Below are 25,852 nucleotides of genomic sequence, written 5' to 3' on the forward strand. Positions count from 1 at the left end.
GCTAACGTCTCTCTGGTTGGCCAGTTTAAAGCACGTGATATCTTTCTCCAACCGTGATTGGACCAGAGTCGCCATTCTAACGTTTCTTAGCAACAAACGGAACTCAACAAGCTGCGGTGGTATCAAAGATACTCAGCATGTAAAGATGAATCCCCGCTTTTGCATGGACATTGTTGTGAAGATGTACAAAAATGCTTTGAAATGGAGTCTACTAGCCCGCTGAGTAAATCTGCTGATATAAAGCTGTTTTTGATTTAAAAATCTTTACATGGGGGTACTCTCCACTAAAACACGCTATCAAGTGAAACTTAAAGACTCAATTTAAACCTCTTGTGGAGGGCGTCTAATTCAATGCAGTAATGTAGTAACTCAAGTACGCCACTGGGGAGCAGTAAAGAACACGAGAAACGTTCTTATTTCAACTCCAATCAGCACCAGCAAGTTAATTTAGTCTCTCACTCTGTTATTTAACGCGAAGAGTTTTATAATAAATATAATAAAACTGAGAATGTTTGATATTTTAACTTGAAATATGTTTCCAGTGTAGCATTGTCTTTGGTAAAGGAAACATAATGCCAACCAATTTATGAACTTGTCAGTAATACGTGGTGGAGAGATTGGATTTGTTTTGTGTCGTCAAAATCAAAATGAACTTTGACTATGGCATAGACTTAAAGGGAATAACATGTAGACCATTCCTTCTCTAAAACCTTCATGGTCTTGCAGCCACTGCTGTCAGATTATAGATGTTGTAACCATGACATACACAGAACATGCCTAAAAACTTGTATTCTTTACAAATGCTGAGTTCATGTTCCAGAGGTCAAAATAAAGCTTTGCAAGATTTTATAGATAGTAAAATAATCTGCTAAGTACACTAGCTAACAAATATACTGTTAGCAAGTCAGATAGCAGTCTAAACTATCAGGAACTGCTCAACCACATCCCCTTTACACAGCATTTCAAGCTTATTATTTTCCTAAAACTGCATTTAAATGTACAAACTGATCCTTGCTCTAAGCTTCCACCCTACAGACTACAATTACCACCTTGCAGTTGTATGCATCCGCAAAACCTGTCAAGTTGCAGTTACAGTTTGCACCCATGGATGATTCCATGCCCCTCTGGCAGCACAAAAGATCTATACAATCAGCACAGTTTCAAGATGGACACTCAAGATTAGTGTCACCAATTCAGTATCTTACCAAATGTCTCCCCCTCTGTTCCTGAGATATGACAGTGAGTAATGGCCAGAAAGGGGTTTTATACAGAATATTATGATGTCACAGGGAAGTTGACCTTTGACCTTTTAGATATTAAAAGTCATCATTTTATCCTATTAGACATTAGTGTGCAATTTTGTCATAATTATTGTATGAATTCTTGAGTTATGGACCAACACATGTTTTGTGAGGCTAAGTGACCTTTAACCATCAACCATTAAATTCTAATCAGGTCATTCTCGAGTCCAAGCAGACATTTGTGCCAAAGTTGAGGAAATTCCCTCAAGGCATTCTTGGGATATGATATTCATGAGAATGAGGCAGACAAGGTCACAGTGACTTTTGAACTTTGACAACCAAAATCTAATCACTTCATTGTTGAGTCCAAGTTGACACTTGGGCCAAATTTGAAGACATTTCCTAAAGGCGTTCTTGAGATACTGCCTTCACGTGACTGGGACTGAGTCTATAAGCACAACCCAAAATCATGATGTCTCTGGCCACAACTATTGCTGGCACAGAGGCATAAAAATTATAAAACAGTTGGGTCAGAGCAGGGCACAACCTTTTTTTCATTTTAGTTTTGTCTAAATGTTATTAAAACTGTCTGAGATTATTTTTGTTTTATTCTAACAACATGCATGTCTCTGCTACTTAGGAACAGCTGTTGATTTTTCCTAGATCTTACTTTTCTTCTACAATTGCACTGAGAAGTGGCACAAGTGAAATGTTACAACGTATCCCACGGGTGGGGTTAATTGTAATAGGCAGAGGGTTAGTTAGTTATAACTTGCTGGAAAAGTCCGTTGAACACAAATTAATTCAATACAATCCTATCTATATACTATAGGTTGATACAATTTATGGATTTATATAGGATAGATGATCCAAACATCTGTACATCCCTCATCTAACCATCAATGCTTCATAAATGGAAAGATCAACACATAGAAGGATAGTATGTGGGGCTATTATATTATTTTCTCTTTTCATGTGTAAGATTGATGGATAGATGTACGTAGATACCTATCTCTCCATCTACATCAGGGGAAGGATAGGTATCCATACAGATATCCATCCATCTTTTACTCTATCATCCATATTCAATGGTTGGACCCATAGATGTATATAGATTGGGTAACCTCGATCCACATGTCAAAATATGAGTGTTGAATGTATGAATATTGACAAGACTGTGAAACTGTGTATCAATAAGATACCTGACAAATTAAAAATACAAAGTATATCTCATTTAATTAAGGGCATTAGTTCAAAATGAACATAAGTTTGAAGTGCAAAAAAAGAGAAAATGTGCTATGGGTGACTTAGTTGTTACACTAACTAACCCCACTGTGTGGAAATTTTATCAAGCCTAGCTAACACTTGCTGAGAGTTGGTTACATAGTTCAAAACTGAGCTATGTTTTAGTCTTTGTTACTGAACTGTGCTGAAACATGTCCAATCTCTGTGGAATTCTGTGGGTCACTGTTTGGTGGTATTGTGGTCAACTGGCTGGAAGCATGAAAGGATCGACCCTGTGGAACCATTTAAAAAGCCTGTGGTGCAATTTACCCCATGTTAGGTTGTGCCCTGGTCTCCCCTATATGTCTGATAAATCTGTATTCTTGTTTTGACTCTGAGACATTATGTAAAAAACAACTAAAACTGATGGTGCCATTAAACTATCAGTCTGTATGTACTTTGATTGCTACATTTTTTAACTTGTCTTGACAAACTAATTCTAACAAAGCAGTGCATTTTTAAATCATTCCCAGTCCCACAATAAAGACACTTCTTGGTCCTTAAATGAAGCCGAATTTTCTTTTTCTTTATTGGCTCCATCTTGCAACACAGAAAAAAAAATCTGATACAATAATTGATCTCAATCATTGTTAAGATGGGAAAGCAAGAGTACACCAGTCTTTGGCACTTTCTATTCTAAACAAACATGCTGCTTACAGAGATAATAATTATTAGTGCATTTTTTTAACTGAATATTTGAAAATACATTTGACAGTGACAATGACTGAAAACCACAGCAAGCAAGTTGCACATGTTGCTATAAAGGAAGGCTGCACCCATCTTTTGGACATTATCTCAAGTATAAAAAGGTAGAAATGACCCCAGCATATCTGGGGGAGAAAACAGGATTGATCAGTCGGCAGTTATTTGTGTCGTTTTCCCAAGAGGTGGCGACATGCTTCTCCACGGATGTGGGTCCACTGTATGGAGCAATGGCTTTTGTGCTTGTGTGTCCATGTCAAAAACAAGTAGATTTCTTGTGCTCTGGTAGATTCTCATACTGGTTCTATCTCACCAAATGATACCCCCAAGACCAGCCTTCAAATCCTCCCTGCTGCTATTTTCTCTAACCGTGTTAGTCTCTCTGCTTCTTCTGTGAAACATCTCGGTATGAATGTTGGACAAAAGAGCACATTGGCAGCTTAAGGGAAAAAAACACTGACTCTATGGGGCTGCAGCAAAAAACTGGTATTTACAGATGATGATTTATATAGTTGAGACACTTTCTGCTAGGAGACTTCACTGTAGCTGCTTGAAACATCTCAGTTATGCATGGGAATAAGAAAAAAACAAAACAAAAAAATCCCCATATGGGTCCAGGAATGCAATGGGGGTATGATCTGGTTCCCCAAATTCTCAAAAAAAAAAAAAAAAAATTAAAACAAATCAGAAATCAGTGTCCAACATATTCAATAAGGCTAAATCAGGTTACAAGACATGAATCACTTGAAATATCTTTGAACACTCTGTGATGGCAGCAGAGCAGAGAAAAAAGCCTTGTATCTTGGGTTTGTCACAGTGGCCACTTCACATAAGCCTAAATGATCCCATATGAGTACAGTATGAACTCTGCATGATGTTGTAAATCAGCCACCAACTCCAACATCTGATCATTACTTCATATGCACAAAAAGATCAATCATTTTGTTTGCTCAATTAAATATCTTGTTTGCACACATTCACATCAGTGATCTTGTTGATATCTTGCTCACACAAATTCATATCTTGCTTGAACAAGTTAGTATCTCCTTACTACAAATTAAAAGGATGATTTTGGAGTTGTATGAGGTACTTATCAAAAGACAGTATATTACATACAGTAGATGTCAGTCGGCACACCCCAAGTTTGGAGAAGCTGGCTTAAGTCCATCATGGAAGCTAAGCAATCTACTGCTGTGGAGGGGTCAGCAACAAAACATATTTTAGCCACCTAAAAAAAAAGTTCCACCTACAACAACAGTATCAGTTTAAATGTGCACTATATTTAGAATATTTTCACTGCTTTACCTGAATGGCAGACAGTGATTTCCAATGGGAAAATGAAGCCTTATGTCGCCAGACTTTACTGAGAAAAACAGTGATTTTACATTACTGAACACAGGAGCTGCTGGTCTACCATTGCCTCGATCAGTTAGTTGGTTTGTGTTACTGTGTGACTTTGGTGTTTAGAAGGCTCAGATCAGATTCACCAAAGTCACACAGTAACACAAACTAACCGACTGAAGAAGTTCTAGACCAGCCACTCCTGTGTTCAGTGAGCTAAAGTTACTGTTTTTATCAATGGAGTCTGGTGGCTAGGGAACTGAAGCCATTAACGGCTTCCCCCTTGAAATGGGCTGACAGAAAGGTAAAGCAGTGAAACTATTCTAAATATAGTGCACATTTAAAGTCATACTGATTTTTTTTTTTAGATGGACTTTTTTTTTAGGTGGCTAAAATGTTTTGTTGCTGACCCCTCCACAGCAGTAGATTGCTTAGCTTCTGTCACACTGCGTCAACTGGGGGTGTGCTGACTGACATCTACTGTATGTAATACACTAACTATGGATAAGTACCCCATACAACCCAACTTCAAATAATCCAAATTAACCCTTTAAATCTTGTTAAATCGTAATCCCACAAATCAATATGTTGTTCATATGAGCTATCTTGTTTACACTTATCTTGTTCACACAACTTCATATCTTGTTCCTAAAAGTTATATGTTGTTTTCATCTCATTTGCACAGGTCATCTTGCTCATAGACGTTATCTGGTTTAAACAAATTGATATCTTGCTCACAGAAGTTCTTATCTTTCTTTCACAAATTGTCTCCTTTGCACAAATAAATATCTGTTTACACAATTCAATGTGTACATATAAATGTATATCTTATTTGCACAAGGTATCTTGTGCATGTAAGATTTCTCACTAAGATCTTTCAGGACTTCAGGGGCTCTGTCGCTGATACACCCATCACATTATGTGAAGCAGGAAAAGCCATTTTCATCATACAGAATCAATTCATGCTATTGCACCATGCTCCATATGCTGCTGGGTAGCTGATGTCAAATTAAGAACATGAAATAAATAAAAAAAAAAACATATCTATACACACACACACACACCCACAATACACAATTCTGTGTAAGGAGTCCGTGAGGGAGTACAGCAAACTGAAACTCATCCTTTTTTTTCTGCACTAATGACCCCACTGGTGCTACATAATAAATTAACTGGTTGTGTACATGGCGCTGTTTTAAATATGAAGCACAGAAGACATCACTACAGCATACAGGCTCAACAGAAGCTAAAAGTTATCTGGTTTAGTTATTTGATTCTTTAATAGTGATAAATGTGAGCAGAGTCCAGTGTCACTTCACTGTCTGGGGTTATTTTCCATTCAGTAATGCTTTTTTGGGCCATTTGGCCACATATTTGATATTTTCATGGATTCTGAGTTCAGGGAACACACTATACAATAAGATGTTAGAAACATATTAACATGAGTTTTTGAGATTATAAACTTGTCAACTTGCAATATTTGACAGTTTAAATGATTACTTCTTCTGTCCTGATAGATGATGTCCAAGCATGTTTTTACTGTAATTTCTTTGTAAAGTAAAAAATCATGATTGATGCAGCAGTCTCCATCAACAGCACTGTTTTAGAGCACCACTGGCTACAAAGCGCAAGGATTTCTAATTCCGCCACACATGTAAATGAACATGTTATTGCAGCCTATTCAACATGTTTTGGAAATCAGTCAACATATTCGACACATTTCAGGCAGAGGCTGTTAAAAAAGTGACGGCAGATGAAAAGTCCCGACAGGAAAATGTTTAAAATCACTGACTCACACAACTTTTACTCTTTGTAAAAAAAGGTCACCAGCGTGAAGGGCTGGCATGAAGAACAATCACATGGAAGGATTTTCTTTTTTTCCCCCCCCTAAAGCACAACAAACAAGATCATAACAATATTTAAGTTCATAAAGTGCGAGCCCATAATATCTTAAACATCATAAATGTCAACACAAGGGAATGTGGAGGTTGATATTACAGTGAAAAGAGAAGAAAACGTAGAAACGGCTCACTTTCCCAGACTAATGTAAAATGGAGAAAACAGCGGTAGTTTCCCTCTGCCTCTCTTCAAGTCCTCGGAAAGTTGGAATGTAACATGTTTAGAAAAATGGCCAAAGAACAAACTGGCCTCATTAACATTTCACTCCTCCCCAACTTCAATTTCATATTTCATTACACATTTTATAGACTTACTAAATACTGAACAAACACATCTGTGCCAAAACATTGCTTACATTATCTGTACACATACTCTAACAATGTCAATAAATATAATTAACACTAAAAAATAGTGTTCCTCTTATCATTTCTGTCAATTCAAAAATCTCAACCCCCAACCAGCTGGCTTGGCTACTTCCTGCATCACTGCATCATTTATACGTTTTTTTAAGGGCAGTTAACTGTCAGCTGGTTTCAGTATCAGCATCACTACAGCAGTCTGCAATCACCCCCTGCTGGTGTCAGAAGTAAATCCCCAATAACAAACACTTAAACTTTTTATTTGGTTGATGTTTTGATGTGGAGCATATTTTAAAACATATGAAAGTGTCCAAATAGAAATTTGAGGCCTGAAGCACAGGAGCTACAGTAGTCCTGGAGAAAAGAAACTACGTACTTAGCTTTTAGCTTTTCTAAGACCCTTTTTAGAAATGGGGCTATAAAAAAACAAACGAACAATTTTTAAAGGATAGGGTACCTAGCACACAGATCTGGCACTAAAAGGTGGAACTAAAAACACTGCAGTCCGTTGATTGGTCACTAGTGGATGGTTGCCCTTGCTCAGGGCTGAGTTGTGGCTGTTTTTGAGGCTTATGTACCCACTGTTCATACTGTGGCAAGTTTAACACATATTAATGAACTACAAAATAACAGGATGTTTTGCTGCCTCTCGCAGCAGCTGTAGTCTGAGAAATTAAATAACTTAATTCACTGGGCAGACTGATGGCAACAGTTAAGGTGGAACATTTACTTGTAATGTTACTCACACAGTCTTTGTAATGATACCACGACTGTGGCAATACCTCACGGACAGCCTGTCACTCAAGTGGCCCCGCCCCTAAATATGCGTAACTTTGGGCCTTAATAAAATGTAAATGATGGATGGTCTATTTCTCCTACCTTTGTACTTTTTAACATGGTTTATACTGTGATAATTACTGAAATTGACTACAATTACACCAACAGCAAATAAGCTGTTATTAGTAATGGTCATTACCAAAAATTTTTTTAGCTCCCTGCAGTCTGTCACTTTATTTAGGTTTTGTAGTGAAATGAGAAGGTATCATTAGATAATGTTTCATTTTAACATGAAGCCTCTATTCCTCGTCCATTGCAGAGCTTTCAAAGCGATTAACAGGGATAAATAGAAACAGGGCATACAATAAAAGTTCAAGTCCAAACAGTGCAACATGACACTCATGGCCAGTTACGATGCCTCTTTTGTCAGCTTCAAATCAAAAATGTTACCAAAACCGGAAATCGACCCAACTCTACTCTTTAGTAGGAGCCAATGGGCTTGACGGACAGGTAGTTTAGGGAGAAGTACCGACAGATGGACTAATGCACTGTTGATTTTTGTCTTTGGTCTTATAATAATACAGATAAAAATCTAGTATTACTGCCCTGCAGTTGTATACCTCCGCGCACCGCACCAGTCAAGTTTCTCTTACAGTTTATATCCATGACTGTAAAAACATGGATGCTTCACACCCATTATCTCCTCAACAGCACAGAGGATCTATACAATCAGCACAGTTTGAAGATGGGCACCCAAGATTAGTGTCACCAATTAAGTATCTCAGTATTCAGTATCTGAGGAATTGCCAGTCTGTTAGATTATGAAATATCTTGCATGCAAACTAACATCTTTGTCTAGATATGGCACTAAAGGTCAACGGGCAAATTTTGTCAAAATTTGTATTCATTATTTGGGGACCATGGACAGGCACAGGAAAGTGTGGAAATCTGGTCAGTTTTGGAGAGTCCTCATGTTGACCAAATGTCTGAGCAGGTATCAAAATCTTTTAAAAATATAGTTTTCAGCAAATCAGTGATTTTCTAGCATTTCAGAGGGTATTTGAAATATCATTCTAAAGGTCAAAGTATTGCACGGAAACATGCTAACAGACACTGCCATGTGGGCATCTCTGCTAGTGGTACAAAAATGAAGATTACAGCAGTGCCTTTTACTGATAACTACTCAGAAACCCACATACCCTCTGATCAATCCAGCAACATGAAACTGGCTAAAATATAAAATCAATAAATTGTTTGAATGTTATTTGCAAACCACTGATTTAGTCTCAAATTAAGAAATTATCTGTTGATTGTGGAAATTCCATCAACAAGTACATCTTCTCTCCACCAACCACATCTCTTAATTCTGCAATCAGCTGTGATGAGTGTGGAAAGAAATGTCGGTACTGTGAGACATCATGGGGGATTTATTTCTGGCACCAGTCTGGCAGAGGACTACTGATGTCCACTGAAATGCTACTTTATACTGCATAACAAAACTCAAACCAACATTACATGAAGTGTTTGAAAACACAATGACAATGCCTCTGGAAGTGCTGGCTGGCGTAGCCCGCATGCTATTTTAAAAGCTAAGCTCAAGCGTTCTAGAGTCTGATACTTCTTGGACTCACTGCAGAATGATTCTTATTACATTTGTGAGTTCTAGGAAATTTTTAGAGTTGAAAGTGGAGACTAAAATGACTGGGAGACAGAGGGATGAATGATGATAAAGGTCCTGGGTTGTATTAGCTTCCTCTCTCGTTACTGAATTTGATTTTTTTTATGGTGTCAGTAACTGACAAAGATGGCAGCTTCTGTACCCTTCAAGCAGTGGATTAATGGTAAAAACAAAACCCATCTGGCAGGAAAGAAAACTGACTGCAGGAGAAAGATGACTGGTGGTAAAAATATTATTCTATTCAAGCAACTGGCAGGTAACATGATAATACTGTCAGCACTTAGACAGGTTTGGTGTCATTTAAGGCCCAGACATACTAAACCAACTTCAGAGAACTATTGGCACCAAAAGCCTCCTGCTGCGTCTCCTCATGTTGCCTGTGCCTCAGACAAAAAGTTGCACATGAACACACTGCAAAGACCACAGCCGATGGCCAACCAGCACGTATGTTCTGCATCAGAGGAAATAACTCCACACAGGAAGATGGCGTTAGTTCATCATTCAAAGAGGGAAACCGGAAGACCGTCTTGACTCTAGTTAGCCAGTTACAGGGTTCCCACATATTTTTACCAGTTTATATTTAAAACTTTTCCATAACTTTTGAAAAATATTTTACGCCATGTTCATGATTTTGGCCCATACAGGCAACTCACCAAAACTGAAGGACGCACCTCTTTTTGGGGCATAGAGAACTGAGGGTCCTGTGGATGTCACTGGAATTTGACGTGTTTTAATGAAATTTTGACAAGTTCGTATGCATTTTTTTCTTGTTAAAAAATGGTTTCCTACTCAAACTAATATTAGCCATCTTTCAGTATACTGTCACCAACATCATTAAGCTAATTACCACACTGACAGTGAATATTCACAGATTTTATGTGCCTAAAATCTCATTGTGAAAGCCTTGGTTAACCTGCTATGCAACAGTTTTTTTTGCATTTTCCTGTGTCTCTCCTGATGTGTGGGATTCTATACTCCAAAAGGGGGTGCGGCCTTGGTAATGATCATGGTCTATGTTTATCGTGCTATTAGTGACGTTTCAGCAGTCACACAACACAACACTAGATTTTACATTAATAAACAAGTAACTCATTTTGTGTAGTGTTAGTCATGTTTTAGGATTTTTATATACATATTTTAAACGACAGCCAGAGCAATGTATATTCCAAACCTTCCCAAATGTTCTGTTAATTCTAAACCACAACAAACAAACAGTTGACAAACAACTTTTCCCGGAATTTCATGACTGTGGGAACCCTGCCGTTAGCACATTAACAACACAATCCAGTGTTGAAAGAATTGAGCACCGTTCATTAGTGAACAACAACACAAGCCATCAGGAAACGTTTCTGCTTAAGAGCTCATTGGCTAAATTTCGGAACAAGTTTGATTTGGTCTAACTCCCTCTCGACTTTAGCTCTTTGTTTACTTTCCTCACCTCTGTTTCTTTTCTCATGCGTTGAGCTCAACTGCCAACAAGAATGAGTACATTCACCTATGGGCTCCACTGTGCCGACACAGATTCAACATGTTCAGTCAGCTGAAACAACACTGACAAAGGCCGACAGTGTGGAAGTGATTTTCAGCTGATTTAGCATCTTAAATTGGAATAAGGACACAGCCCCTGCACATGGGGGGCCTAGTTGTTGATGCGCTTAACTGGTTAACTAGTGTCAAGCCGGTCTTCTGATGGAGTGCCCATGAGTTCACCTGATGGAGCGGGCACCCCATATGTGGGGGCTGTGTCCTTGACGTTTGCTGCAAGTTCAATTCCATCTCTGGCCCTTTGCTGCGTATCATCCCTTCTCTCTCCTCCCATTACAAGCTAGGCTTTCCTATCTATGTAAGGTAACCTCCCTCCAAAAAATAACAATTTCCAATTTCCCTTTTTAAACGATGATTACAGACTACGGCTGTCTGCTGTTGTGGAGAGTTATGTTCTCTCACACAGGTGCAGAACGTAAGTGCTGTTTTAACGTTGGCAGCAGCCTTGTAGGCCAAGACACAGGTGACGTGAGGCGACAGAACAGTCAGCTTTAATTGCTGCGGTGGGTTTGGTGTGTCTAGGTCTTAAGTAATAAATGGACTGGAGCATGCTGTTAGTGAAAAAACGTTGGTGTGCATATCACGCTAGCTTCCTTCATCTCTTCTATTAACAAACTAGATTGTCTTTTGTTGACACAGCTACAAATGTGCAGGCCCCTGTAAAACATGCACAGGCTCCATTTACTTCCCAACCCCATGCCATTTTAAATTCTACAACCCTTTTTAAAGCCTTGAAGCTGGTGGCCGTTCTCCGTGAATAAAACAGCATAATGGGTACATTTCTTTGCCTTTTTGCATGCAAACACAGCACAGTGATATGGAAAAGCAATAACGGCCACTTTCATAAACGCACAAAGCCAAAACAATGGTCGATTAAAGGTACTGGATGGATTGCTGGTTAATGCCACAAAGTAGTGTGATATCTTTACAACTAATAAGACCTATAAACGAACATGACCTCATGCACCTCAGCCTGCTACAACTTGAGCTGTTAAACTGCAAGCACTGTTTGGCAATACCATTTATAACACTTTTGGTGAACTCTTTCAAATTCCAACCCAGTGTGCGAATTATGTGCTAACATTATGTTTGTTTTGAATATTTATTGATGCTTAGCACTGTGTTCTCTCTCTCTGTGTTCACCACCCTGCTTTGATAGATAGATAAGGTCACACCTGGAAGCTGCCCAGGATTTCTCCATTCTCTATCCTTAAGGCTCACACAACCTGCACTCTAATAAACAATGATAAATATCATTAAAAAAAACACAAAACCAAGACTGACGACAAATATCTGATATGAAGAATACAGTTTGGGGCTGCAGCTGTTGCATTTGGATGGGGACTGGTGAGTAAAAATGTTATCTGCGGCGTCTCACTTGTTTGTTTACTCTTATGTCTTACGTGATACTTATATTTATGAGGCAACCCGCTGACACTCAAAATGGGGAATTGATACTATATTAAACTCTCTGACTTATCTATGTGAACAATTTAATGTTGCACTACATTTGCTTCCACAGGTAACAGTTAAATGCAGGACATGAATGTGTATGTGCAGAATCAGTTTTTTTCTTTACCTGTAAAAAACAAGAACAAAAAACAAAAACAGAGAGACAACGGTGAGGGCTCTGGCAGTTGAGTCTGTATGTACACGTATGCCATTTTGCCCTGTGTGGAGATGTTAGTAGGCTTCCAGTGGATCATCCCAAAATAGGCTCTGCACGTCCAGCATGGTCGCCAGCTCCAAAATATGCTTCTGTAGAAGGCTACTCTCAACTGTGTCCTGTTTAGGGAGCTCAGGGTACGACTCTGGGAAGCTCTGGGACTCCTGCAAACACAACATCAATCACCTCTGACTCTGGCATATATGACAAAAAAACATGCTTTAAAGAAATACTATTAATTCAAAAAAGTTTTTTTCTATCATCACTGGCTCACATGAATAGTTCAGTGCTTCGCTGTGGATGGAGGTCTCTTAAGCCCCGTTTCCACCCAAAGATTCCGGTACGGTACGGTATGGTACAGTTCAGTTCGGTACGCATTTTTTTCCCGTTTCCACTGTGGAAAGTTGTGGATGGTACCAATGGAACCATTCCTAACCGTCCCCATTTTTGGTCACTCCTCTGTTAGGGTACCTAGCACACAGATCTGATAATAAAATGTGGAACTAAAGACACTGCAGTCCGTTGATTGGTCTGTAGAAAATGGTCATTCTTGTTCAGGGCTGAGTAATGGCTGGTTTTGAGGCTTATGTAACCACTTTTCATACCATGGCAAGTCATACATACATTAGTAAACTATAACTATAAAATTAAAGGATGTTTTGCTGCCTCTCGCAGCAGCTGTAGTCTGAGAAAAAAATAACTTAATTCACTGGGCTGACTGCTGGCAACTTTTAAGGTGGAACATTTACATTTACAGGGCTTTAATGGCTCATTTTAAAACAGTTCATGCAGCATGGTTTGGTTGCAAGGGAGAAAGCCCCAAACATGCTGGAAATGCTGCCCCGGAAACTTCGGTTAAGTGTACTACAGGTAAAACTTGCACATTTGGCTGGATTTTTCATCACAGACCTTCCTAGAGGCTGATTCCAAGAGAGGAAGAAAAGTGATGTTTGTGTGCCGCACCTTAGCCTGAAATTCATGTTCTGAACACACAACTGGACACAAAGAGCTGATTGTTGGGGGGTTAAATAGCTCAAATATTTACTTTAAGGCTGTGAGATTCCCATGTTATCTTTACACTGTGTACAATACTTGGTATCGTCAAAGCAGTTTATGTTTCAAGGCTTTGTTGTTTCTGTGGGCCCTGATTTTATCTGCATCAAACTGAAATATCAATACTGTTCTAGGAGCTGGACTTGTGAAAGAAAAGTCTAGGGAACTGTAGTCATATTTTCTGTAACATCAAATGCTTTGCACAGTGAATCACTATGGTTTTCTATGGTGGTAAAAAACATGTTTCCAAATCAAGTTTTAGGTTCCTTTAACAAACCCATTTGAAATAATGCAAATCTTAATGAACAAAGTAAGAAAGGATACTTGGCAACTATGACGTTGACGAAAGAAAAGCACTGATTTTGTACTGGCATACCTTTACTATAGTATTCTTAAGGAAATAATTTCTTAAAATCATCAACATAATTAGAAAAGTATAGATGATACGATATGCAAGATAAAAATTATACTAACAATGTCATTAGACTGTTATTCTAATTTATGAAAATCATGTATGAGTAGGACAGATTTTAAGTGATAAACACCCATAAAAACCAAACCTACAGGCCAAATGAATAAAATGAAATTACTTTGTTTCAGTATTTTACCACACAGATCACAGGATGTGCTCTCAAAAAAATCTAACCTTTGCCTTTAAAATTCTAAAGCAGGATAAATACTTAACTTTAATTTCTTTATGACATTCTTATAGAGTGATGGTGATCAGCAAATCAGCTTGTAGGTGTATTACCAGTAGCAACTATGCAATGTAGTGCAGTAGACTGTGATGAATTGTGGGTTACACTTATCTCTGAAAAGATGCTCTGAAGTGTGCATCGAGTGTGGGTTAAGTATATTGTGTGTTGGCATTTTTCAGAAGTGGGACACACTTCGCTGTGTGCCTGATGGTGCGTATTAATGCTCAAGAGCACAAGACTGAGTGCGGGGCTCTTAACCATACGATGCATTATTAGTCTTCAAATAAACATGGCAACATCCTTATGAAACTACAGCAGCGATGACTTACCCGGAAGAGTTTATGCAATCTCAGTGCAGCTGAGCAGAACACAAAGCGGATCAGCAGCAGCCGAAGGAACTCGTCACCAAAGAATTGCAAAAAGGCTTGATCTGTGGAGACAGTGAAAAAAAATGCTTAAAGAGCTTAAACTAGACTGATCACCTCGCAGTTGTATGCCTCCATGCACCAGTCAAGTTTCTCTTCCAGTTTACATCCGTGTCTGTGAAAACATGGATGTTTCACACCCATTGTCCCCCTGACAGCACAGAAGATCTATACAATCAGCACAGTTTCAAGGTGGACACCCAAGATTAGTGTCACCAATTTCAATATCTGACCGAATGTCTCTCCTCCTGTTAATAATGGCCAGAAAAGTGTTTTATGAAGAACATTATAATGTCACAGTGAAGTTGACCTTTGACTTTTTGGGTTTGACGTTTGTGCCAAATTTGAAAAAATTCCCTCAAGGTATTATTGAGATATCACGTTCACAAGAATGACACAGATGAGGTTACAGAGACTTGACCCTTGACCATGTCCACTCTATTCTTTTATGTCTGTTAGTAGGTTATGAAAATTACGAAAGATGTGCTACCTATGGTCCGTGATCGAGTTATCAGCTGCCCGATGTCTCGGTAGACCTTACGAAGAAATTCTTGAGCCCTTTCCCACAGGCCTCGCTGCACGCTGTTTAAGCCACAAACAGAGGAGAAAGCCAGGAGTGGGCTGTAGAGGAACAAAGTGAAGAGACTCCCACGCTGAGACTGATCTAAACAGGTGAGCAGAGACATGGCACAGATAACAAGTGAGAACATGAGACACATTCTCTCTCCATGTTCACATATACATGGAGCCCAAAAACCTTGTGAAAGAAGCAGCTCACTAACTTTAACAATTACATTTAATAGAATCAACCTAAAAATCTGAGTATATCATAAAATACATACATTTTAAAAACCTAAATATCTAAGATTTAGGTTAACAGATATCAGAAGGACTGACTTCTAAATCCCACATTTCTGCATTTTCTATGCAAAAAGTACACAGTACACATGCATATATACATACACACACCTATATGTATATATATATATATACACACATACACACACACACACAAAGCTGAAAATTGTCCCCAACAAAGGCACTACTTCCTCCTGTTTGAGTAATGTTTTACAAAAACTACAGTGACCAGCTGTGGCTGTGGCCAGTTTTTAAAAATGTCTCAAGTAGTGGGCTTGGGGCTGAGTGCTACCGAGAGGGTAGGGAGGTCAGAAAGCACTGAGAGACAGATTAACACATAACAAAATATAGAATATCAACAGACTTATCATTAAATGAACTGTTGGTCTACAGTGACACACACCTTGCACACTCTTGGGATATACTGTAGGTGATAGTAAGCACACCAGAGGCTGGCCAAACAGATTTGTGAAATGCTATTAGGAGAAACAAAAGACAGAAAAAGCCACATTAATTATAAGAATATACATTCGCAGTGTGATCATATCATGTACACATCAGGTTTTAATATCCCCCCACCCATCAATAAACATTCAGAGCAACTAAAAACTAGTATTGCCAGCTTGCTGTTGTATGCAGAAACAGCTATTTAGTTGTATTTACTATTTACATCCATGCCTGTGAAAAACCTGGATGCTTTACACACATCATGTCAGTGTCTGAAAAACTGTCTCCCGTTCGGCTCGTGAGATATGATATTGAGTAATGCGCAGGAAAGTTTTTTTGTAGAACATTACCATGTCACAGTGGAGCTGACCTTTGACCTTTTGGATATAAAATGTCTTCACTTCAGTATTTTGACATTTGTGTGAAATTTTGTCATAATACACATATAAATTTTTGAGTTACGGCCAAAAAACATGTTTTGTGAGGTCAGAGTGACATATGACATTCGTTCATTTGTGCCGTGTTCACGAGAATGAGATGCATGCAAGGTCACAGCAACCTTGACCTATGACCACTAAAATCTAATCAGTTGATTGGTGACTCCAAGCATGTCATTTCTGTTTCTATATGGTTGCACGTTTGTAATTCTCCTCTGCTCTCTGTACTCAGCCCACACAAACACACACACACACACACACACACACACACACACACACCAGCTAGGAAAATATATAACCACCTGAAAAGCAACAAAAATATCTGCGTTTTTTTTAAACACTCCCAGGGTGGTCAAGATGGTGAAGAAGATACGTTTCGATGTTTAGTTCAATGTACAGTTCAAATAATTGTTCAGTTGTTATATTTACTGCTGCTGTTAAAAGAAACACATGAACACCATGATTCCTTTAAGCTGTAAAACTAGGGGAAACACTGCCTGTGTGTCACAGCCACTGCTGCAAATGCTGACTCTGTTGGTGAGTAGCAAAATTGGCAGTCAGACTACAATAACTAACTTCCTGTTGTGTTTAGGACACCTGCATGCACCTATTCTTGTCATCTCACACAGTGTCTCTGCCTTACGTCTCTCCCTCCATGTTGCCTCTTCAACTCTTCCTCACAGTTTGAAAACTTCTGATATGGATGTGTGTGGTTTTGGGTTTTTTTTTCCAGGAAGCTTAACCTATTTACATACCTTGTAGGCTGTGCTGTTTGAAGAATCCACAATGACAAAAAGTGGCTTCCGGGTGAAAGGGAATAAATCTCCTGGATGAAGGCTGCAACATAACAAACAAGTAAATGTCAGGAACCTACATTTCTATCGCAGCAAATCTATGGTGAGTTTCTGCACTGCTGAACACATGGTAAGAGATTCTACACTTGTGATTAACATTAAGAGTGGGCAGCCATCAAACATCTGACTGAGTCAGATAAATGTGATTTGTCATTAGTCACAACAAGCAAACTGATTTTCCTCTTGGGTTAGGTATAATAAATACATTAGATCAATAATCACCAGTGCATTTCTTTCTGAGCCTGATTCCTCTTCTGCACCGTCTCTCCGTTCACCACATCGCGGTTTGTATTTGTGAGCACTCCTCCAAAATCGTATGGTCCTACAGGAAATGTTCAAAGATAAAGCTCAACTTCTTTAATTTGAAAAGGCATGAGTGACTGTGACATAGAGATCAATCAATTCAATCAATCAATTTTATTTATAAAGCCCAATATCACAAATCACAATTTGCCTCACAGGGCTTTACAGCATACGACATCCCTCTGTCCTTATGACCCTCGCAGCGGATAAGGAAAAACTCCCCCAAAAAAACCCTTTAACGGGGAAAAAAAACGGTAGAAACCTCAGGAAGAGCAACTGAGGAGGGATCCCTCTTCCAGGACGGACAGACGTGCAATAGATGTCGTACAGAACAGATCAGCATAATAAATTAACAGTAATCCATATGACACAATGAGACAGAGAGAGAGAGAGATGCAGGTAATGACAGTAGCTTACAACAACATTATTGAAAGTAATAATATTATAGTTATAGTTCTGGCTACTGTGGTACAATATGTTGAAAGTATGTATTAATATCTGGCAGTATACATGTGTGACAATAGTCATATGTGTATAATAACAGTAGAAGTATGACTGAGATCATAGCTTTCACTGCAGCTCCACACTACATTGGTTAGCATGAACCCAACTACAGGTGTGAAAGCACCCTAAGAGGCTCAGTGCTAAACTAAGATAATACAATAAGACAACGCCCATGTTTAGACAGCCTTTGCCTGTTAGGTTGCCAATGTATCATAAGATATGTTGTAAATTAATCAATAATTATTTTCAAAAATTAAAAAAAAACCTAACAATTTAAACAGTTTGGTGGCATGTCCATATTCCATTAAAATTCCATATGATATTAGAAAGAAAACATGGGCTTTAATACCTTCATAATCTGAATGGCCAGTAGGGAAGACTCCAGTAGCTGACAGGTAGACAAGCAGAACGCTGTTGGCAGGCAGTTCCTGAAAATTAGGGCGATGGCGGAAAAAGACAGTGTAGCAAAGATACAGGGTTAGATGTGAGTGCTACATGTGATTTGCATGCTGACATGAAATTATTAGGTTAAACTAAAATAGAATAATGGGTAGGGGGTGCAGAGAAGAGAAAATCTGACCAAATATGGGTCCAGATATGAAAATCTCCCCCAGTCAGTAAGTGGGATTGTGACCCTGTGACACCAATCAATGTTCTCTCATTAAAATGAGAAAATCACTGGAAAACATTTGGATGTCACACAAATATTGCAGTGGAAAGGTGAGAATCTAAATAGCAACAATGTCAAACAACACTTGTAATCCTGGAGGATGACAGATACTGTACATTTGATATTACCTTGGTGATACTGCATGTGTAATAATAGACCATTAACTTCAGCGGTATTTAACCCAGAAAGGCTTTGATTTAAGTGAATACTGACCTTAAAAGATGCAGACAGGAAAGTAAAAAGTTGGCTGAATGTTGGCTTGTACAGCAAATACTTGTGAGGGTTTTCTCTTTTAGCTGGCTTCTCATTGGGTTCCTGTGGAAAAATATTTTATATAATAACTATTTGTACTGACGTCCAGCTTACTTTAAGTATGGCAGGGTAACCAGACTTCTAGGAGGCAATTATGTCTTCATTAGTTCATCATGTTTGTCAACCTAAGAGATACCCGTGGGGAATGACGCAACTCTTGAAAGAATGAAGTATCTCACTCAGCACACACTTATAGCATAATTACAGGGCTGCGATTACAGGCGAAAACATGGTGACATACAGGTATTTGCTACTGATTGGCCCTGAGACAGACTGCATCATGTATGAGACATAACATGTTTACAGTTGCCTTGCTTGGAATATTCTGCTCTGAATAAGTTGTTATACCACAATCTGTTAGGGGCTGTTGTCACAAATGGTAAGGGAAAGGCCACACGACAAGGGTGCCCCCTGTTGCCTTTGTTACATGCAACTGCAATTGAACCGCTAGCGGAAGCTATCAGACCCCATCCCAATATTCATGGTATGTCACTCGAAAACAACATAGGATGTCATTATATGCGGACGATGTTTTACTGTTTATCACACAACCGAAAATATCTTTTGCCTCAGCCATCAATGTTATTGATAAATTAAATTAAGTCTCTGGATATCTAACCATACAGAAAGGAATTTCTGTCTGTCTGTCTGGTTGTCCTTTGCATACCTCAAGAACTGTTCATTTGATCTACTTCACAGATGTATTAGCAGATGTATTACTGGGGAGTGGGGACCCAATGATGTGCATTTTCAAATTTGGTGCTGTGTGGATCCATGACACCTCCAATATTGATAAATTCTGAATAAAAACGCGAGTAGCGCTCTGTGGCTTTGTGCAGAGGTGGGGGCAGAGCTTTAGGGCTCTGCTGGGAGCAGGCTGTGAGAGAAGCATGCCGTGCTGTGTGTATTTCATAATGTTCTGAGTAGCTGTGAGCTTCAGTGTATTTCTTTGCCATATCAACTTATAACCAGGGGTGAATGGAAGCTGGTAAACTCTGGTACTCTGTACCTCTAAAAGGTTCAGTGCCAGTAAGCAGTACAGGGAAGAGGGGACAGCAGCTGCCTGCCTAAAGCAGTTGGAAAGATATTCAAAGATTTGAACAACCCAGTGAAATAACTCATAAGTGAAACATTGTTGAACATAAATGACGCCTCTTTCCAACTGAGACAATGAGCTTCATTTCATCAAAACTAGCCATCCTCTAACTGGATTAAAAAAAAAAAACATTGAGTGCTCAGGGTCCTTCCACAAAGTGCAACACCGCAAAGAGATTCTACAAAAATATTCAATGACTTCACTCAGTTATAAAGTCTAGTGTCCCCAAATTTATAAAGTCTAGTGTCCCCAAATTCACTTTACACATCAACAGTCTCCTGTTGGTTATACCACAATGCATAGTTTGGAAAAAATGTGCTTTTGCTTAACATGGGCATATTCAGTAAATTCACTCTTACACAGTGTAGTGTCCCCAAATAATTAATAACTTCACTCAAAGAAAATTGTTTTTTATGTGCTAATATTCCGAGAATTGAAAAGGAGGTTGATAGTTTCATACATACTATATGGACATGTGTACATTTTCAGAATTTCTGGGTTAAAGTTGTTTGAAAGTTAAATTTGGCGTTCAAGAAAAAATATACATCTGGAGGGAAGAAAATTTTCTGAGTGTGTTAATATATGCTGCACACAAAGGTATATTACTGAAATGGATTTCAAATAAGCCACCGACACTCCTAGATTGGCAAAAGGTAATACTTAATCTTCTACCTAAAGAATACCGGACATACTGGTCTAAAGGTAAAACTGGTACATTTCATCATATATCATCATCATAATCATATTTGACTGTGTGGGACCAAAAATAAAAATATTTTCTGGAAGGCACTTCCTAGACCAAGAAATGATGGTTCAATGCTGAAAGAGGCTTTGTTGTCGGTATTATTATTCAAATATATATTTAACTGTATGTTTTGTTTCTTTATGATATGCCACCATGCTTGCGAACTACTACTTTGTTGTGTTACATGTACCGTTTAGGGGAGGGGAGTTTTCAGATGGATTTGGGGTGTGTTTGGAGGAGAGGTTGATAAATGTAAAATATGTGTATATGTGAAATTGAAATTGTATGCATTATTAATAATAAAAATGTGCTAAAACAACAACAACAACAACAAAAACACTCCACCACTCTACTCTTCAGGCATAACACCCACCAGCGTTCCTTGTTTGGAGGTCTGTGTGGCCAAGTTTACAGGTTCCCTCTCCAAAGCTTGAAGCATGCGGAACATATCGATGGTTAACTCACTGAACTTCACCTAAAAAAGAAAGAAAACAACACTAACATAACCTTACCATTGGGAGACTCGTGGGGAGTTAGTATTTTAGACATTGTAGTTTCACAGATGATACAAAGGTCATGTTTTTCAGTACACATAAAAGTGTTTGCAGGTTGATTTTATAGGTATTTTAGTTCTTTGGTCAGTCAGGTACTATAGCCAGTAGAGGGCACTGCAAGTACTAGTAGGATATGTCAAAACAGGAGATGAAGACTTGTTTGTTACTGCAATTACCTTACGCAGTTCTGAAAGGATAAATGAGTCAGATCAGACACACTGAGCGTAGTGACGAGGGACTTGTCTTAAATGTTGAAACAGTAAAATAACACTTCACTGTGTTCTAGGGAAACAAACAGTACACATTTGACACAGAGATAGTACTAGTAAGGTGGTACTTCCCAAATGTGAAAGAACATTTTTAAGTTTAGTTACACTGTCAAGACATATACAGATTTGTTAACCCTAAAGCCCTGAGCACATGCTTGCTGAGCTTCACTTCCACAACCAGCTAAAAGAGCTGAGGGGCAAAAACTGAAGAAGATTCATAGAGAAAGAGCTGCTGCATGAACCAGGAAAAACCTGGAAAAGCAACTTGTCACTTAAACTAAATGTTTACTGTGATAAATGAAGTTATGTTTACAGTACATTATCATAGAGTGTATGGGGATGAAAAGCCTTCACTTTAATAGTACTAATAGTACTAATAGTACTTTACCTTAGATGTTTCACAGTTTCTCTCTTGTCTATCTTGGCCACTAAGCAGAAACACCTATATTGTATTACCAGGTCTTCATTAACTAATGTAGGGGCAAATCTGTCGTGGATGTGGAGGACATGTGATAGAGCTTACCCTTAGTGTTAGAGTTCCTACCTCTGACGGACGTGTTCAATTCTCCAGATGGACTTGTATTAAAAAACATTAAAGGGATAGTATGGATCTTTAAAAGTGAAGTTGTACAAGGTACTTATCCATAGTTAGTATATTACATACAGTACATGTCAGTCAGCATGCTGCCAGTTTAAAGAAGCAGGCTGGAGTCCAACATGGAAGCTAAGGAATGTACTGCTGTGGACGGGAACAGCAGTAAAATGTATTTAATGAATTCAATATCAGTTTAGGGGTATACTATATTTAGAATATTTCCATTGCTTTACCTTGCTGTCAAACAGCGATTCTGACAGGGAAATAAAGTAGTTAGATTGCTCTCTGACTCCACTGAGAAAAACAGTGATTGAACAAAACTGAACACAGAAGCCGCTGGTCTACCGCTGCCTTGACTGTTTAGTCTTGTTTGTGTAATTGTGTGACTTTGGTGCTCAAAAGAATTAGTTCAGACTCACCAAAGTCACACAATAATACAAACAAACTAACTGATCAAGACAGCAGTAGACAAGCAGATTCATGTCCAGCAGGCCAAAATTACTGTTTTTGTCAATGGAGTCTTGTGGCTTTGACAAAAGTATAGATGAGGAACTGTAGCCGTTGATGGCTCACCCATCATAACAGGCTGTCTGACAGAATGGTAAAGCAGTAAAAATACTCTCAATATAGCGTACACATATAGATTTCGTAAACTAAACTTCTTTCAAGCGCCTAAAACACGTTATGCTGCTGTCCCCGTCCACAGCAGTGCATTGCTTTGCTTCCTATTTGGCTCTCCTGTGCTTGTGGACTGCCATCTATTGCGTGTAATACACTGACTATGGATAAGTACATCATACAAAGCCACTTCAAAAAATCCAAACTATCCCTTTAGTGTGTGATTAAAATTAGAAACCTTTTCAGGATTTTGCTCTGGTAGGAGGCCAATGACCAGAAATCGTAGATCAACACTTTGCTTCCCCATAGTGTTATGTTAGTGTTGCTGTCATGATCAGGTTGAAAATGTAGATCTGTGTGTCAGATGGAGGACAGAGAAGCACGTAAAAAGCTGACGATAAAACATTTGGCCTCCTGCAAGAACCCTTTGGTGTTGTTACCCTAAACCTCTTACTTACTTAATACTCTTACTCATTTGTGAGGTTCGCTTGTTCAAGTGTTCAAGTCAGTATGAGTCAGACTGACTTAACCCTAAGCATAAACATATGTTGTAAACTTTATGTTTCAATCTAATGAATACCACCTGTATCCAGCGCAAAAGGAAGCTTGTGTCTGATCATGGACGAGAGGCTTGTGCTCGTGTCAGAGTAAGATGTAAACATTAAAGGGATAGTTCAATTTTTATGAAGTGGGGTTGGGAGTGTAGTCCAACAAAGGGGCTTAAGAATCTACTGCTGTAGACGGGTCAGCAACAAAATGTATTTTAGCCACCTAAAAAAAAAAAAAAAAATCAATATCAGTTTAAATGTACGCTACATGCCTGCCTCACCTTAATGTCAGACAGTGATTTGCAATAGAAAAATTAAGCCATTATATCTTTCTCTTCAATGCAAGACACCTTTGACAAAAACAGTGATTTAACATTGCTGAACACAGCAGCTGCTGGCCTACTGCTGCTTCGATCAGTTATTTTGTTTGTGTTATTGTGTGACTTTGGTGTTAAACTAACTAACTAATAGAAGCAGTCGCAGACCAGCAGCTTCTGCGTTCAGTGGGCTAAAATTACTGTTTTTCTCAATGGAGTCTGGTGGCTTTGACAAAAGCATAGATGGGGAACTGAAGTCATTAATGGCTTTCCTGTCGTAACACGCTGTGTGACAGAGAGGTAAAGTGGTGAAAATACTCTCAGAGAGGAATTCTTCTAGAAAGAAGTTGCTGTTGAGTTTTTCGAATGTATTTTTTGGGGCTTTGAGCACCACAAAGCAAGTGCCATTTAGTTCCATTATACTGGAGAGAAGGCAGACATCTCTACAGTCGATACTTCCAACCCTCTGCAATTCTAGACTCTACTGATAAATAACACTACAATAAGAGGAAAAATATGTGTTTTTGATTTTGGAGTGAACTGTCCCTTTAAGAAAGAATTTGTACCAGTGGTTCTTGCATGAGGCCCAACGTCTCTGTCCTTTGACATAAATGGCAGTAAAATACACATTATAAAATCATGTATTGCTGTTACTGTGCTCTAAAATTACTGTTGTCACTATACTACTGATAGTGGTTAGAGACAGGGCAGGACTTAACCCTTTGTGGACCATGCACTATGAATCTATCAGGACATGCATGTCTATCAAAAAAAGTTTAACACAATTGACAAACTCCCGTCATACAGTATTGAAACTATTATTCAAGATGGGCCTGAAGGTATTACTGGTAAGTTCTATATTGAAAAGTTGTGTTTGATATTGTATGTCTAAGAGCCAACAACGAGTTTTCATCAGTAAGACCTGTCAGTGACTGCATTGATGATGTATGAAGTGTTAGGACCTGTGAATTAGAATTAGTGGGTTAAAACCTGGTTGTTACAGTTGCCGATGATTAGTGCATCTGCAAGGATGAGCTGCCCAACCACCATGCCTTGTTCCAGTGGAGGCACACTTCCCTCCTGCAGCCGATTGCTGGTGACGATTACAGAATTGTTGTCATTCAGAACTACAACTGGATCTGCCTGTTTTACAAATGGAGAGAAACAACAGTGAGCTGCGGCTGATCCAGTGTACCAGGCAGCAGATGACTTCTTCAATTACCTGGCTGTCAGTCCAGGAAGATGAAGTGTTGCATTAATATTTTTATGTCAGTAACTAACTTCAACCTTCAATTTGTCATACCCTTGTACAGATTACACAATTATGGGTTTTTAACATCTATTTATAAGATATAGTGCCTTGCAAAGGTTTTAACCCCCTTTAGTGTTTTTCTTATTTTGATGCATTACAACCTGTAATTTAAATAGATTTTTATTTGGATTTTCTTATAATGGACCTAAACTAAATAGTCAAACTTAGTGAAGTGAAAATAAAAAAACTTTTTTAAAAGGATAAAATATTAATAATTAAGTGAAATGTGGTGCATGCATGTGTTCACTACGGAAGCTGAGAACGGCCATGTATTATTCTTTTTTTTGTGCACTGTTATGTCGTGATAATGACTTATTATTTCGTTATCCCGATATAACAAAGATTGTTTTCTAGTGATAACAAATTAATTATTTCGTTATCGCGACATAACAAAGATTGTTTTCTAGTTATAACAAATTAATTATTTCATTATCGCGATATAACAAAGACTGTTTTCTCGTGATAATTGTCAAATCTGATGATTGCACACTGGTTAATGTGATCATCCTGATTTCACCCTACAAGAGCTGCCACTGGCTGGTCCAGGTGTCCCAGGGAGGTGAAAATGGCATATCACATTATTGATCAACGCATCAGGATGTACTTCAATCAAGGTCTAACACAGGCAGAAATTGCATTGTGTCTTTCTGTTACAGATGGCATTCAGATTACTCCTCGTCATTTAAGCGCGGTTACAACTTCACAGTCGACGGTTAAGTGATCCCGCTGAGATTGTTAACTTCAT

At 38.6% G+C, this 25,852-nt stretch overlaps 1 protein-coding gene across 1 annotated transcript in view; it reads right to left on the bottom strand.

Annotated features, from left to right (window-relative positions):
* Positions 1–12,302: 12,302 nt before the first annotated feature.
* scai (suppressor of cancer cell invasion) overlaps positions 12,303–25,852 on the bottom strand; it is a 42,609-nt gene continuing 29,059 nt past the window's right edge. The window contains exons 8-17 of the mRNA XM_033646816.2: positions 24,786–24,938; positions 21,268–21,369; positions 18,955–19,056; positions 18,421–18,499; positions 17,487–17,586; positions 17,166–17,247; positions 15,930–16,002; positions 15,159–15,332; positions 14,573–14,673; positions 12,303–12,656 (exon numbers count right to left, since the gene is read on the bottom strand). Of these exons, the coding sequence (XP_033502707.1) occupies positions 12,510–12,656; positions 14,573–14,673; positions 15,159–15,332; positions 15,930–16,002; positions 17,166–17,247; positions 17,487–17,586; positions 18,421–18,499; positions 18,955–19,056; positions 21,268–21,369; positions 24,786–24,938 (1,113 nt within the window). The 3' untranslated portion in view covers positions 12,303–12,509. The remainder of the gene's footprint in view (positions 12,657–14,572; positions 14,674–15,158; positions 15,333–15,929; positions 16,003–17,165; positions 17,248–17,486; positions 17,587–18,420; positions 18,500–18,954; positions 19,057–21,267; positions 21,370–24,785; positions 24,939–25,852) is intronic.

Source organism: Epinephelus lanceolatus, chromosome 19, assembly GCF_041903045.1.
Source record: "Epinephelus lanceolatus isolate andai-2023 chromosome 19, ASM4190304v1, whole genome shotgun sequence".
Lineage (NCBI taxonomy): Eukaryota > Metazoa > Chordata > Actinopteri > Perciformes > Serranidae > Epinephelus > Epinephelus lanceolatus.